The sequence below is a fragment of the Aquarana catesbeiana genome, linkage group LG12 (genome assembly GCF_042186555.1).
Source record: "Aquarana catesbeiana isolate 2022-GZ linkage group LG12, ASM4218655v1, whole genome shotgun sequence".
NCBI lineage: Eukaryota > Metazoa > Chordata > Amphibia > Anura > Ranidae > Aquarana > Aquarana catesbeiana.
In genome coordinates, this window is record NC_133335.1 from 106,647,847 (window position 1) to 106,664,957 (window position 17,111).

Below are 17,111 nucleotides of genomic sequence, written 5' to 3' on the forward strand. Positions count from 1 at the left end.
AATGGTTTCAAAAAAGTGTCCAATCTGTCCGCTGCAATGTCACAGTCCCGATAAAAATCACAGATCACCGCCATACTAGTAAAAAATTTAAAAAAATTAAAATGCCATAGATCAATAACCTATTTTGTTGGCCCTATAACTTTTGCGCAAACCAATCAATATACGCTTATTGCGATTTTTTAAACAAAAATATGCAGAAAAATACATTTCGGCCTAAACTGAGGAAAAAATTCTTTAAAAAAAATGCAATATTTATTATAGCAAAAAGTAAAAAATATTGTGTTTTTTTTCAAAATTGATGCTCTTTTTTTGTTTATAGCACAAAAAATAAAAAACGCAGAGGTGATCAAATACCACCAAAAGAAAGCTCTATTTGTGGGAAAAAAGGACATCAATTTTGTTTGGGTACAACGTCGCACGATTGTCAGTTAAGGTAATGCAGTAAAGCAAAATGGTCCAGTCAGGAAGGAGTAAATTATTTTGCAACATAGTTACCCAATTAAACAGTGCATTGAGGTTGGCTTGTAAGTTGGAGACATCTTGTAAGGGCGTTCCACTGCATAGCTTGGTGTCATATGCAAAGACTGAAATTTGACTTTTAATCCCAGACCCTATATCATTTGTAAAGATATTAAACAGTAAGGGTCTCAACACAGAACCTTGAGGTACACCACTAATAACCTTAGACTATTCAGAGTAAGAATCATTAACCACTTCTCTCTGAATTCTATCTTTTAGCCAGTTTTCTATCCATTTACAAACTGATCTTTCCAAGCCTGTAGACCAGGGGTCTTCAAACTATGGCCCTCCAGTTGTTCAGGAACTACAATTCCCATCATGCCTAGTCATGTCTGTGAATGTCAGAGTTTTACAATGCCTCATGGGACATGTAGTTCTGAAACAGCTGGAGGGCCCTAGTTTGAGGATCCCTGCTGTAGACTTTACCTTGCACATTAGCCGTGTGTGCGGAACTGTGTCAAACGCTTTTGCAAAATCCAAGTATACTATGTCCACAGCCACCCCTCTGTCCAAGGTTTTACTTACCTCCTCATAAAAAGAAATCCGGATATTTATTATAGCAAAAAGTAAAAAATATTGTGTTTTTTTTTCAAAATTGTTGCTCTTTTTTGTTTATAGCGCAAAAAATAAAAACACTTGACACAACTTCTGCCTTTCATGAATCCATGCTGTATGTTGTTTAAAATATTTTTTCCCAGCAAGAACTCATATATGTGGTCTTTAATTAAGCTCTCCAGTATCTTCTTGACTATAGAAATTAAACTAACAGGTCTATAGTTATTTGATAAAGACTTTGATTCCTTTTTAAATATAGGCACCACATTTTAAAAGTATAGGAAATGCATTTTAAAATTTTGTTTAAGTTTATTTATAAGGGTGCGTGTGTGTGTGTATGTGTGTATACAGTATCTCACAAAAGTGAGTACACTCCTCACATTTTTGTAAATCCTTTATTATATCTTTTCATGTGACAACACTGAAGAAATGTCACTTTGCTACAATGTAAAGTAGCGAGTGTACAGCTTGTATAACCGTGTAAATTTTCTGTCCCCTCAAAATAACTCAACACACAGCCATTAATGTCTAAACCGCTGGCAACAAAATGAGTACACCCCTAAGTGAAAATGTCCAAATTGGGCCCAAAGTGTAAATATTTTGTGTGGCCACCATTATTTTCCAGCACTGCCTCTTGGGCATGGAGTTCACCAGAGATTCACAGGTTGCCACTGGAGTCATCTTCCACTCCTCCATGACAACATCACAGAGCTGGTGGATGTTAGAGACCTTGCGCTCCTCCACCTTCCATTTGAGGATGCCCCACAGATGCTCCATAGGGTTTAGGTTTGGAGACATGCTTTGCCAGTCCATTATCTTTACCCTTAGCTTCTTTAGCAAGGCAGTGGTCGTCTTGGAGGTGTTTTTGGGGTTGTTATCATGTTGGAATACTGCCCTGCGGCCCAGTCTCCGAAGGGAGGGGATCATGCTCTGCTTCAGTATGTCACAGTACATGTTGGCATTCATTATTCCCTCAAAGAACTGTAGCTCCCTGGTGTCGGCAGCACTCATGCAGCCCCAGACCATGACACTCCCACCACCATGCTTGACTGTAGTCAAGACACACTTGTCTTTGTACTCTTCACCTGGTTGCCGCCACACACGCTTGACACCATCTGAACCAAATAAGCTTATCTTGGTCTCATCAGACCACGGGACATGGTTCCAGTAATCCATGTCCTTAGCCAGCTTATCTTCAGCAAACTGTTTGCAAGCTTTCTTGTGCATCATCTTTAGAAGAGGCTTCCTTCTGGGACAACAGCCATGCAGACCATTTTTTTTGCAGTGTGCAGTGTATGGTATGAGCACTGACAGGCTGACCCCCCACCCCTTCAACCTCTGCAGCAATGCTGGCAGCACTCATCCATCTATTTCCCAAAGACAACCTCTGGATATGACGATGAGCACGTGCACTCAACTTCTTTGGTTGACCATGGTGAGGCCTGTTCTGAGTGGAACCTGTCCTGTTAAACTGCTGTATGGTCTTAGCCACCGTGCTGCAGCTCAGTTTCAGGGTCTTGGCAATCTTCTTAAAGCCTTGGGCCCAATTCTGACATTTTCCCTTAGGGGTATACTTACTTTTGTTGTCAGCGGTTTAGACATTAAAGGTTGTGTGTTGAGTTATTTTGAGTGGACAGCAAATTTACACCGTTAAAGATGCTGTACACTCACTACTTTACACTGTGGCAAAGTTGTAACATGAAAAGATATAATAAAATATTTTTAAAAATGTGAGGGATGTCCTCACTTTTGTGAGATACTGTATATATTCACATACATACACACATATGTGTTTGAGCTTTGGGGTGCACACCCTAATGCAATAGGCTGCTCACACCTATGAACTGCATAGATGTGAACGTGACCCATAAGGACTAATGCTAAATGGCAAATCTGCAAACGCACTGCATAACGCATAGATGTGAACCTAGCTTTTAAGCATATTTTTGCTTTACTAAAACCACTGTTTCCTGCACCTATTTACAAAAAATCCTCTTGAACATATCTTATAGTGTATCTAAAGCAAAAACCTTTTTCGCTTCCCTTTGGATTGAGTGGTGAGTAGTTTAAACCACTACTGCAGTCTATGTCCCCATTTGGGAGGTTTACTATCTCTGTATGCCCTGGTGGTAATTTTCATTAGTACAGAAAGTGAGGGAAAATCCAAATTTTAGGTTTGCACCGAAACAGAAATAGAGGGAAAATCTTGCCATGGAGACAATTGTTCTGCTATCTAATAGTGGATGTGATTGCAATATTTAAATGGTGATTCTAGCATAGGGTGAAAACTGTGGCTACTCAATAAACTTGGACAGGAAGCGCTTTAGCCTTAAATTGAATAAGAGTTTTTCTACTGTTAGAACAGTACAGATATAGAATTCCCTTCCACAATTGGTGATGTCAGCGGGAAATGTTAACACTTTCAAAAAACTCCTAAATAGGCATCTTAGCGTAAACAATATACTGGGATATTGGAAGTGTTAGAGACATAAATGCATTGACACACACCTAAACAGGTTGAACTGGATGGACTGATGTCTTCATTCAACTTTACCAACTATGTTTTGTAACTCCCATTGACTCCCAGTATTATTAAATAGAGAAAGGAAAGACATGAAATAATTCTGGGTGTCCAGGTTAGGAAAAAAGCTTGTATGCATATTCAAAGGATAAGAAAACTGTAAGTTCTAAAAAAAGATGTTGTTTGGAATGTATTTTGATTGAATATTTCTTTTTCTTGTATTATAGGGGAACCTTGCATGTGGATGTGCGTTTGTTGAGTCTGGGAATAGACCAGTGTGCCCAGGGTTCCGTCTGGTTTGCTAACACTCACAAATGCAACAAGAACAGTACTCAGGTAATGGGGGGTATACCATTAAAAGAGCTGTGAAGAGTAGCATTCTTGCAGAATTAGCAGGATTTACTATGTACTGTAAATGTGGTTAATGTATATGAACACATTGACAAGATATTTAAAAACTAACCTGCCTCAGACCCTTTCTCATAACAGCACATGCCAGGGATGCAGTGAAGATACAGGTTTGAACGGATACATCAGCTTATTGATCCTGTTGGGGGTTATTGATTTTGCATGGACAAATTTACGTTTCCTGGTTTCTATTTTTTTTTTAATGACATATATTGCAGGCATATTGCTACAGAGAAAGAAGGTAAACACTGATAATATTTTATCATCGGGGTTTCTCTGACCTGTACAGTGCCATATTTCCCATCCATCTGTAAAATGTTATGGGAGATTAGGTGACAGAAGAATTAAAACAAAGTGACAAAGACCATAGCTCTGTTTATACATTGCTGGACCTTGTTTTTCACGAATCTACAGGCCACTAGATTCAGCAGGCATTTACTATGCAGGTAACAAGTTGTAACAAATTGTCAGCTGCTTTTTTTTTTTACGCTTTACTAAATATATGAAACCCACAGGCTGCAGCGAGCGAGTGAGGAAAAAGGGGGGGTTTGGGACTTTGAATGAAGCCAATGGTTTGCAAACCGACACATAACGGTGAATCAAATAAATTTTATTTCATATTCATACACACAATGGTATCAAAACAATGTCAAAATAAACATTTGGTAAAATGTTAGCATTGATAACCACAGATCAACGTAAGGATCATTAGCATTGTTATCAAAGGTATAACTGGTAACAGAAGTGATAACATTAGTATGAGCCATATTACTAGATAAAAACAGGGATCACCAGGTGTCAGGAAAAATAGATACTTAAAACAAGGTAATGTCTGCCTGATACCTGGCCTCGAATTCCTGTTAAAAGGTAATAGCCTGTATAACATGGGTTGAGACAATGAAGGGGAACTGGTAGCTCGACGCATTTCGTGGTTCGCGACCACTCATCAGGAGCAGACATGTCATATTTCTGGAATTTAAAGTGATATCATGAGTCAAAAGGTGGATACATGAGGGCTGATAATCCCCCAAACAGTAGAGGTACTCACAATAGGCATGGGTTGACGGTGAGTGGCCAGGTACGGCAAGCCGTCCAGAACTAATGCCAACCGGGAGCTGAGGCAGGCATCCCCGCCGCGGCGACCAAAAACAGGCACCCCCCCGGGAGGCGATGAGAAGCCACGAGGCACCCTAAAGATAAAAGTGGCAGATGAGTCAAGGTGCAAGGGGGGAGTGAGTGCAAGAGAGAAGAGAAGAAGATAAGGGTGACAATGGGGGGTAAAAAAAGAAGAAGGGAGGGTGTGGGGGAGGTAGATAGGTGAGGGTGGTATGATAGTCCGGGAGTGGGGATGTGAAGTGAGGACAAGGTGAAAAGTGAATGAGGCTGGGACAACCCGCTGGTGAAAGGCACATCAGGGGGAAGAGAAAGGAAAATAAGAGTGGGGTGAAAGGGGTATTACCTGTGTGACATAGGTGAAGAAGGTGTGGGTAGAGAGCCACCGGCCACACTGTAGTGTGCCTCGAGCATCGCACCGCCCCAGGTGACCAAGAGTGCCCATAAATAGGCGCCGCCGCGGGGAAGCCCGCCAACGTCACGCACGCCGGGCCGGAGGTGGGAGGAGCTCCAGCGGGCTGCAGCCTGTGGGTTTCATGTATCGTAGTCATAGGGATGGAAACGTGCGACCTTACCCGGCGCCATTTCATTTAAAGTCCCAATTCCCCTCCCCCATTTGGTTCGCTTTACTAAATATGCTGAATGTTAAAGTGGTTGTAAAGGTAGAAGCTTTTTATCTTAATGCATTCTATGCATTAAGATAAAAGCCTTCTGTGTGCAGCAGCCCCCCTGATACTTACCTAAGCCCCATCTTGATCCAACGATATTGCGCGAGTGCCTCGCCCGTCCGGGACTTTCCATCGTGATTGTCTGAGACACAGCAGCAGTGCCATTGGCTCCTGTTGCTGTCAATCAAAGTCAGTTAGCCAATGAGGAGAGGGGGGGGTGGGTCTGAACTACAGCTCTGTGTCTGAATGGACACACAGAGCTGCGGCTCGGCTCGGGTGCCCCCATAGCAAGCTGCTTGCTGTGGGGGCACTCAACAGGAGTGAGGGGCCAGGAGCGCCAACGAGTGACCTGGAAGAGGAGGATCTGGGGTGCTCTGTGCAAAACCACTGCACAGAGCAGGTAAGTATAACATGTTTGTTATTTTTAAAGGAAAAAAAAACGAGACTTTAGTAATACTTTAACCGTATCCAGACCAGCCGCCGCAGTTTTACTGCGGCAGGTTGGATCCCCTGGGTAAAACGCCTTTTGGCCACTAGCAGAAGTGCGATGCCGGAGGCGCCCGCGGCTCGCCACAGATGCGAGTGCCCGGTGGGCGCGATGACCGCCGGGCATCCGCGATCATTCGTGACAGAGTGAGAACCGGGATCTGTGTGTAAACACACAGATCCCGGTTCTCTCAGGGGAGAAGAGACTGAACATCTGTTCATAGTGATCATGAACACCGATCTGTCATCTCTCCTAGTCAGTCCCATCCCCCCACAGTTTGAACACAGTGAGGGAACACAGTTAACCCCTTATCGGCCTAAACTGAGGACATTTTTTTTTTTTTTTAAATTGGGATATTTATTATAGCAAAAAGTAAAAGATATTGTTTTTTTTTCCAAAACTGACACTCTTCTTTTGTTTATAGCGCAAATAATAAAAACGCAGAGGTGATCAAATGCCACCAAAAGAAAGCCCTATTTCTGGGAAAAAAAGGACGTCAACTTTGTTTGGGTACAGTGTCACACGACCGCGCTATTGTCAGTTAAAGCGATGAAGTGCCGAATCGCAAAAAATGGCCTGGTCATTGAGCAGCCAAATCTTCTGAGGCTGAAGTGGTTAAAGTGGACTTCCAGTCAAAAATGTACTTTCCTCTGTTAGTCCCCAAACCTCTGGCCTGGAGCAAGGCCCCTCTGAGTCCAATCGGCAGTGGTAGATTATAATAAGGACAGGAATTATATCACATCACATAGCGTCAAATGGGCATGTTACACAATAGATTATTATTATTATTATACAGGATTTATATAGCGCCAACAGTTTACGTAGCGCTTTTAGATTAAGGACAAAGATAAAATGTAATGTACACATCTGGGTTTCAAATCATTTAAGTATGACATGATCTGAGAACAGATAAATTGTAGGTACCTCTCTGAAAAGCAAACATTAGTAGACTATTTGAGTTTATAGAAGACATCTTTAAAACATTGTCAATGCAGATACCTTTCCTGCTCAAATTTTCCTCTTTTATGAACAATTAGGTAAGTGGGTGTAGGCGCACAGATGCAAGGTGCGACAATGGAAGAGGGAGTAAAAATAAGGAAAGCCGGGATTGTTTGCCGCACCCTCCCCAAAAAAAAACACCAGCCGCCTCTGTATCTAATCTTGATGGAATGAAACCTTGATAACCAGGGAAGGCACCATAACATTTGTATTAGAGGAGTTACTGAAACTATTCCCCCCAACCAACTAACATTAGCTTTGCTATACTTATTTAACATTCTATTGGAGAGTCCAGCAGAATTTCCCACTGAATTTGTTCAGGTATACACGTTGGTCAGAACTAGAGGTTTAGAGGGATCCCCACCAAGGGACACTATTTGTCACATTCAAAATTTCCCACTTAAGGAGGAAGCCCTAGCCTGCTCCAGACAAAATCAACCTAATGTATACCTTTCAAAGGCTCCACCATTCTTTTATTTTAGAATCTATCCCCCATTACCCTACGCAATGGGAGGGCATTAAAGCTGCTGCTGAATGTCCCAAAGGGTACAGAATTACAATTTAGATTTCCCATTGCTTTAATTGTTACTCATAGTGACAAACAACATATTTTAAGAACACCCGATTATCTACTTACTTCCTGTTCTAACCTAGCCATACCTTTTGTTACATTACCAGAATTAAAAAAAAAACCTGCCCCAGAGACAGATAGATATTCACCCAGAACAATTGCTTTGAAACCATCTAGATTGTCATTATGGGAAAATATGATCTGTTATACCCGTCCCAAAATTGAGATAACTATACCAGACGAGATTTAGGTGGGCTTCTAGAGGCCTCAAAATATTATATTTAGATGATTGAACAGAGTCTACTGTGTCATATACAAATGTTACAGTTTATGTCTTAAGGGAGAGTATTTGACATGTATTCCTATACTTACTCCCCTAAATTCAACGTTTACATAAACCTTTCTATGCTCCCTAGCAGCAGTATCTAAACTTCTTATAGTTTAGTATCAATCCCTAAAGATATAGAAGTTTAGTGCCAGGTGGGTACAAAGCCTACTGTCACTATATGTGAAAAGGGGGAAGGGGAACTATTAAGGAAAAAGTTGTAATTGGGTTTAACCAAGGTGTGTAGAATGAAAAACATCAGGCACTGCCAGTATAGCATTTCCCTTTCACATCAAGATTTTTCTGCTGTGTGCCTTTCCTATGCTTCTTTCTTTCTACCCCCTCTACCACCAATCTTACACTCCTCCTTTTTTTGTCATTTTCATACCCCTTCCCCCTTTTTTACCTGAGCAAGTGGGTAGAGAGTACGAAATTCCACATTTCAAATTCTCTTTTGCGTCTAAATTCAGTTTTTTTGATACATATCCCACCAAATTCCACCAACCATTGGTGGTCACACACCTATCATTATTTCCCACAATGCTAAAGGAATTAAGCCTGGTACACACAGGTAGTTTTTTTCTTTTTTTTTTTTGTTCAACCTAGTAGGCTGAACGAAAAAAATGGAGGAGCTCGCTGTATTAATTATGAGATGTTAGTACTGCGATCTACCCGCTGAGCTATTCCCCAGCAGAACACACTAGTTAGTGCTTGTAGCCATTGGCTGAGAATGCTGATTGAATGGCAATCGGCTTCTGGTTTTCCAGTATGCCCATTCGACAGAAGCCAGATGTTAGGCCAGCTTCTGTCAAACAGGCTGCTGTACACAATTGCCAAATGTCAGCCAGTTTCTGTTGAACTGGCCAATACCGGCTGATATTCAGCCCATGTGTACCAGCCTTTAATGTCCCCTCAAAAGGTTCTCTGCTTTACTAGGTCTTAAAGCGAAGCTCCACACAAAAACAGACGCTCTGCTTGTCTGCCTCCTCCCCCCCCTCTGCTGCCACATTTGGCACCTTTTATGGGGGAGGGGGAAGTGGGTACCTGGTTTTGACAGGTACCTGCGCCATGTCGAAGTGAGACAGAATTTCGGCCCCTCCTCCTCCCCCAGGAGCCGGCCCCTTGAGAAAGTGCGCAGTAGGAGTTTCTCTTAGCCAAGATGGCGGCAGCAGCACCCGAGAGCCCATTCAAGAATCGGCTTGGGTGAGGGCACAGCTGGATGCCTGGACAGGTAAAAACCCTAATAGTAAACATCAGCTGCTGACTTTAAATTTTTTTTGGGTGGGTCGGAACAGCTTTTTAACCACTTCAATACAGGACATTTATACACCCTTCCTGCCCAGACCAATTTTTAGCTTTTAGCACTCTCACATTTTGAATGACAATTACTCAGTCATGCTACACTGTACCCAAACAACATTTTTATCATTTTTTTCCTCACAAACAGAGCTTTCTTTTGGTGGTATTTTTTTTTTTTTAACAATCAGGAGTGCTTTATTGAAAAGTATAAAATGCAGTACAGAAAAAAAGAAGGTAAATAAAACAGGACATGTATAGGCAGGTACATGGAAAAACGGATCGTATAACCGACTATAGGTAGACTCTTACTCACATGAGAGTTAACATACTGTATCCAATGCAGCTATATACACACATTTGGTAGTGGATTGTTTATCATGCTTGGTAAGCCTATCAGGCTTGTCGTTACATCAATAGATAAAGGAGTCATGAGAGGCGTCTACTAAACCAGAAAAGGAAGCGTGAATAGGTTAGTTACATCCTTGAAGCAGCATGACCACAGGGTCATCCAACCCCTCCCACCCATAACCCAGTGACCCGACATCCACTGAAAGAACCAAGGGCACTGTCATCCACCAATCCATGGCAGCCGGACCTTGTCGAACTTCCAGGGGCATCCCCGACTAATATATGTCAGCCTGTAGAGGGGCAAAGCAGTGTTTACTCTCTTTTCCCAGGATGAAAGGGTCGGAGGGTTAGCCGAGGTCCAGCCAACGAGAATCTCCTTTTTAGCATAATAGAAGAGGCGTGATATTAGAATTTTACTATGATGTGACCTGTGTTCATCCTCGTGTATTCCCAAGAGGGCTATCTCAGGTGTTTTTGGAACAGATAGATCCATTCTAACATTCAAATGATCATACACTCCCAACCAAAACTTTGACAATGCAGGACAGTCCCAAAACATGTGTATAAACGTGCCAATCTGAGTTCGACATCTAGGGCAATGTGGATCCCTATCAGGGTATATCTTGGATAGTCTCGCCGGCGTAAAATAGACCCTGTGTAAAAATTTAGTTTGTGTGAGTTTATCTCCAGCTGATATTACCAGTTTGGGGCCTTGTTCCAGACAAGTTTCCCAGTCCTCCCTCTCCAAAGTGGGAATATCCGATTTCCAGGTATCCCATAGCCTGTCCATCTTGGGTATCTCCCTAGGGAGCAGTGTAGTATATATAACTGACAGGGGCTTTTTTAGGTCACTGCTGGAAAGCAGATCCTCCAACGGGTCTAATTGTAGGAGAGGAGGAGTGGGAAATTGTGCCCTAGTCGCGTGGCGTAACTGTGCGTATCGGAAAAACATCCATCCCGGGAATCCATACGTCCTTGACATAAGGGCAAAAGACATCAGTTCCCCATTGGGCATAATGTCTCTGAGGGTTTTGATTCCGAATCCCGCCCAGAGCTGAGGATCAGGTATTGTGCGGAAATGGGGCAACTGAGGGTTTCCCCAGAGAGGCTGGACAAGCGCCCATCGCCCCACAAGAGAGAACCTCCTTCTAGCCATCCTCCACACTTGAAGTGTTGCCCTGGACGGAGCAGGAAGCATCTCATATGCCTTTACCCCCCTATAAACCAGATTTTGCAGATCTTGTATAGATCCTAAATGTGCCGCCTCCACACAGACCGCGGCGTTGGAGCGTTTCCCCTCAAACCACCAGTACGCCGTCACCAGCATCGCCGCCCAACAATACAGTTTGAAATTAGGAAGGGCAAGTCCCCCCAACTGGGTCGGCAGTTGTAGGGTGGATTTGGCTAATCTTGGAATGGCTCCGTTCCAAATAAAGGAGATAATTTGTTTGTCTATTTCCTGAAAGAAGGATGCTGGTAGCCAAATTGGGCTATTCCTAAAAAGATAGGTAAACTTGGGTAGAAGCATCATCTTTAGGATATTTATACGTCCTAGTAAGTTAAGTGGCAGTTCAGACCATGCGCGACATCTTTCTTTAAGGAGACGGAGCAGAGGCATCATATTTAGATTATAGTATTGGGCAATGTCCCTGGATACCCGGACCCCAAGGTACTTGAACTCTGAGACCCACTGTAGGAGCGTACCACCCGTCGCACCAGGGATCCCGCCATCCAGAGGGAACAGGACTGACTTAGACCAATTTATTCGAATCCCTGATGCAGCACCAAATCTGTCGAAAATGTCCAAGGCAGCCATCAAAGATGGTCCCGCATCGTTCAAATAGAGCAATGCATCGTCCGCATATAGAGAGATTTTCTCTTCCAATCTACCAATCTGCAGCCCCCTGACCTCTGAAGATTCTCTCACTAATATCGCTAAGGGCTCCAAGGCGAGAGCGAATAAACTAGGCGACAGCGGGCACCCCTGGCGAGTGCCTCTGTGGAGTGGGAAGGGATCAGAGACTCTATTGTTGGTGCGCACCCTAGCTCTCGGCGCTCGGTAAAGCAACTGGATCCAACGGAGAAAGCCAGGGCCAAAACCAAATCGCCCTAGCACTTCCCAAAGATAATCCCACTCCATAGAGTCAAACGCCTTTTCAGCATCCAAGGAGGCGATCACCCTACTCCCACAGTTTTTATGAGTGATGGACAAATTGAGGAAGAGGCGTCTAATATTAATATCTGTCCCCTTACCCGGCATAAAGCCGGTCTGATCAACATGAACTAATGTCGATTTAACTGATGACAGGCAAGTGGCAAGGATCTTGGCCAAGACTTTCATATCCACATTAAGTAATGAGATGGGCCTGTATGACGCGCATTCTTGGGGGTCCTTACCCTGTTTATGGATCAAAACAATGATCGCCTCCTCCATGGACTCCGGCAGAGCACCTCCACCGACCAGCCCAGCGAAGAGGGATGTGAGTTTGGGTGCAAGGAGCTCCATATTTTGTGAGTAGAACTCCGTAGGGAGTCCATCCGCCCCAGGTGTCTTTCCTATCTGTAGACCCCCGATAGCAGTCTGGACCTCCTCTAGGGAGATATCTTTATCCAACATTGCCCTATGTTCGTCAGACAGCGTAGGAAATGGGACCCTGTTTAAGTACTCCTGCAATGACAAAGGGTTATCACCAGCTCTAGAAGCGTATAGATCCCTGAAGTAGCAGGAAAATCTATCATTAATGTCCTCCGGTAAGGTCAGCAATTCCCCACTATCACTCCGTACCCCTGCTATATGTGTAATACCCAATTGTCCACGTGCTAGCCAGGCTAACAATCTTCCATTTTTATTGCCGTATTCAAATATCCTCTGTGTGGAGTGTAGCATAGATTTCTTGGTTTGTTCTACATTAAATAAGGAGAGTTCCCTCAAGGCTCCCTGCCATGTGTAGTAGTTTGGTTCAGTGGGGGACCTTACATAAGCTGCTTCTCGCTCCCCCGCCACCTCCTCCAGCCGCTCAAGGGACCGAGCAGCCTCCCTCTGCATTGAAGATATATGGGATATGTATTCCCCCCTAACCCATGCCTTGAAAGTATCCCAGAGGGTCTGTGGGCCCGCCGACTCCCTGTTTCTCAACCAAAAATTACAAATAGCTTCCGGCATTACCTCCTGAATCTTTTCATCTAGTGCCCAGAATCTGGATAGACGCCATAGCCCTGGGGCCGATGAACCACCCAGGGAGATGACAAGATTAAGGGGAGCGTGGTCTGATATACCCCGTGGCAGGTGTTTGACCTCTCTCACCCAGCAGAGTGCATCTCCAGACAGATACGCTAGATCTATTCGGGATAGAGCTCTGTGTGAGGCTGAATGGCAAGTAAATTCTCGATCCCTGGGATGGAAATGTCGCCATGCATCTGTCAGAGCAAAGGTAGTCGCCCAGCTCTGCAGCTCCGATGAGGTGCGGGCCCCAGGGTTGAGTCTATCCGCCTCCTGAGAGGGTACTAAGTTAAAATCTCCAAAAATAAAGACTTCTTGAGTATGATATCCCATGACATGCTGCATAATATCGTATAGAAGTTGAGCCCTTGCAGGAGGGGGGAGATACAAACCCACCAATACCATCCGTTTGGAGTGAACAGACATATGTATTATCACATATCTACCTTCAGTGTCAGTTTTAACATCAAGGATCTGAGATGGGAGGGATCTGCGGATCAACACGCTCACTCCCCTGGCATAACCGGAATAAGTAGAGTGGTAATGCGTCCCCACCCAGGCCTTTTTAACCCCAAGAATTTTGGAGCCCACTAGATGCGTCTCTTGCAGTATACATATGTGAGGTACGTACTTTTGTATATATTTAAAGACAAGAGATCTTTTTATGGCTGAGTTTAATCCCCTGACATTCCACGAAATAGAGATGTCAGTCATCTAACCAATCCCAAAAGTATAGCGTGTCGGATCCACAAGTCCCACCCATCCCCTGGTTTGCTTAAACATCAATACTTCTGCTCTGTCTAGCGTCTTGAAATCATGAACTCCATATAGTAGTAAATCCAACTGCATTTCAACAATCATTTGGTATAGTGATGAAGAGCATAAAAACCCACTTGTGTCAAAAGCAACTCCTTTTTCTAGTAAACTAGCACATCTGATTCCCCTGTGTCTGCAACGGCAGAAAACTCCCCTCCCTCCCCCACACCCCCTTGAAACTGGTGATGTGTAGATCCCCATAAATCCCAACTATTACAACCGTGAAAGGGGCGTGAACTTAGCTACGATGAAGTTGTCTAGCCAGACAACAGAGATGCTGGAAGACAATTTGACGTATAGAATTCAATTCTCCTGAACTATTGCAGGGGCACATGACTTAGTTACAGTATGAAGGTACTGGGCTCCCTCACTCCTAACCAGTTACCAACAAAAAATATCTCCTGGGTTTATAAAAATCATTTCTCCTGAGCTATTGCAGGGGCACATTTCTTAGTTACAAAACTGAGGTTCTAATCTTATTCACCATTAATCCAAACGCTAGCAAAAACAATATAGGTTATAGAAATCCTTTCTCCTGTGCAGCTACAGGGGCTCCTTTCTTAGTTAAACAACTGAGACTCTATGCTCTCACATTTTTAACCCATACAGTATCAAAAATAGAAGAGGTTATAATAATCATTTCTCCTGAGCTATTGCAGGGGCACGTTTCTTAGTTACAAACTGAGGCTCTGGACTCCCTCACTTTTAACCCAACATTAGTAAAAATAATAATATAAGTTAAATAAATCACTTCTCCTGGAGTGTTGCAGGTGCACATATCATGGTTGCAGTGCTGAGGCACTAGGCTCATTCACTCATAGCTCAATACCCAGCCTAGAGAAGTAAGTTAAAGCAAACATTTCTCCTGGAATATCACAGGGGTATATATCTTAGGTAAAGCTCTGACGAGCTCTGTTCTTTAAGCCTTGACTCGGAGACTGGCATTAAAGAACATTCGTTCGATGGAAATCCTTATCAAGTATAGCTGGCAGAGCAGCAGCAGGTGTGAGTTAGTGAAGTGTAGAGGGTCTACTGCAATTTGGAAGAGCCAGCAGGTTGATCCTCCACTGTCCCAGGTGTACAGGAAAAGTTTTTATCCGCAAGAGCATTCAATAGATTATAGTTGTATAGCTACAAGAACTTGCACCAAAGTCTCTATTATGTCGCTGCAAGAAAGAGGTGGTAGCTTTAGCGAATATGAGACCATATATACAGACAGGCAGTCTCCAAGCTGATCCAGAGAGAGATACAAGAATCTACGGATTTATCGAAGCTGTGGCAAGGTCTCCAGCCAAGTGGCAGCCTCACGGGGGGATGTAAAGAACTTCACTGACTCCCCATCTTGGACCCGCAATCTGGCCGGGAAAAGTATACTGTACTTAATATTCCGCGCCCGAAGTGACGCTTTAACTTGGTCGAATGACCTGCGTAGTTTCTGTGTCTCCACAGAATAATCCGGGAAAAAGAGTAGGTTAGCATTTTGGAATTTTACCTCGCCAGCCCTGCGCGCTTCCCTCAGAACAGCATCCCGGTCCCTGAAGTTAAGCATTCGGAAGATTAGGGTGCGAGGGTGCGAGCCAGGTGGACCGGGAACAGGAGGAATCCGATGCGCGCGTTCCACAGTGTAGAAGGGGGAGAACTGCGCTGCAGGGAGCAAGGCTTTCAGTAGCTCCTCCACAAAAACCGTAGGGTTCTTTCCCTCAGCCCCCTCTGGCAGGCCTATGATCCGAAGATTGTTTCTTCGGTTCCGATTCTCGGAGTCATCCACCTTATATTCCAAGGCGCGAACTTTAGTCTGCAATGTGCGGATAGATGCAGCATGGTCTGTAACCGCATCCTCCGCGAGGCCCACTCGCTCCTCCACTTCAGTCACCCTCGATCGGAGCTTGTCCTGGTCCTGCCGAATTAGGCTAACATCGAGCTGCACAGATTCAATCTTGCTGGTCAGGGCAGCCTGACAGGAGGCGATCGCAGCCATTACCTCCGGGAAACCAATCTGTGGTGTCTCGGCCGGGTCCGCGGCCTCAGTCTGCAACGCCATATTGGATGACCGCCGGGAAGAATCAGCCACGCGGTGGTTCACACACGGGGCTGTAGCGTCCAGGTTCTGCGGGAAACGTAGCTTTTTGGCCCGCTGCCGTGTTCTGTATGGCATTCAGGCTATTTGGGATAAATCTCTTCCCAGAACAAGAGCCAGGAAACAGGATCTTATGGAGTCTTCCAGCAGAGCTCTGGAACACACGTCCTCCTAGGTTGCCATCTTGGCCACGCCCCCCTTTTGGTGGTATTTAATCACTGCTGGGTTTTTTATCTTTTGCAATATAAACAAAAAAATAGAGAACATTTTGAAAGGAAAACATTTTGCAAATAAGTAATTTTTCTTCATAAATTTGGGCCAAAATGTATACTGCTACATATGTTTAGTAAAAATAACCCAAATTAGTGTATATTGTTTGGTCTCTGTGAAAGTTATATAGTCTACAAGCTATGGTGCAAATCATTGAAAATTGATCACACCCAATGTACTGACGGCCTATCTCATTTCTTGAGACCCTAACAAGCCAGGAAAGTTCAAATACCCCCCAAATGACCCCTTTTTTGGAAAGAAGACATTCCAAGGTATTTAGTAAGAGGCATGGTGAGTTTTTTGAAGTTGTAATTTTTTCCCACAATTCTTGGGAAAATTAAGATTTTTTTTTTTTACACAAAATTGTCATAAAAACAAGTTATTTCTCTCACACAGCACATGCATACTTGCAATGACACCCCAAAATACATTCTGCTATCTTCCTGAGTATAGCGATACCACATGTGTGAGACTTTTACACAACATGGCCACATACAGAGTTCCAACATGCAAGTAGCACCTCCAGGCGTTCTACGAACATAAATTGCACATCTCATTTGATGACAACCTATCACACTTTTGAAGGCCCTAGAGCACCAGGTCAATGAAAATACCCACGAAATGACCCCATTTTGGAAAGCTAACACCCCAATGTATAATCTATGAGGCATAATGAGTCCTTTGAACGGTTCTTTTTTTTTCCAGAAGTTTTTGGAAAATGTAGAAAAATGAAAATGCATTTTTTTATACAAAGTTGTCAATTTATAAGATATTTCCAACACATAACATGTACATAGCAAAAATGGCACCCCAAAATACATTCTGCTATTCCTCCTGAGTATGGCGATGCCACATGTGTGAGACTTTTACACAGCCTGGCCACATACAGAGGCCCAACATTGAAGTAGCACCTTC

General features: G+C 43.7%; 1 protein-coding gene across 1 annotated transcript in view; it reads left to right on the top strand.

The window, feature by feature from the left end:
- GPR179 (G protein-coupled receptor 179) overlaps positions 1–17,111 on the top strand; it is a 585,836-nt gene that overhangs the window by 237,589 nt on the left and 331,136 nt on the right. Inside the window, exon 2 of the mRNA XM_073608265.1 lies at positions 3,823–3,931. Coding sequence (XP_073464366.1) covers positions 3,823–3,931 — 109 coding nt within the window. The remainder of the gene's footprint in view (positions 1–3,822; positions 3,932–17,111) is intronic.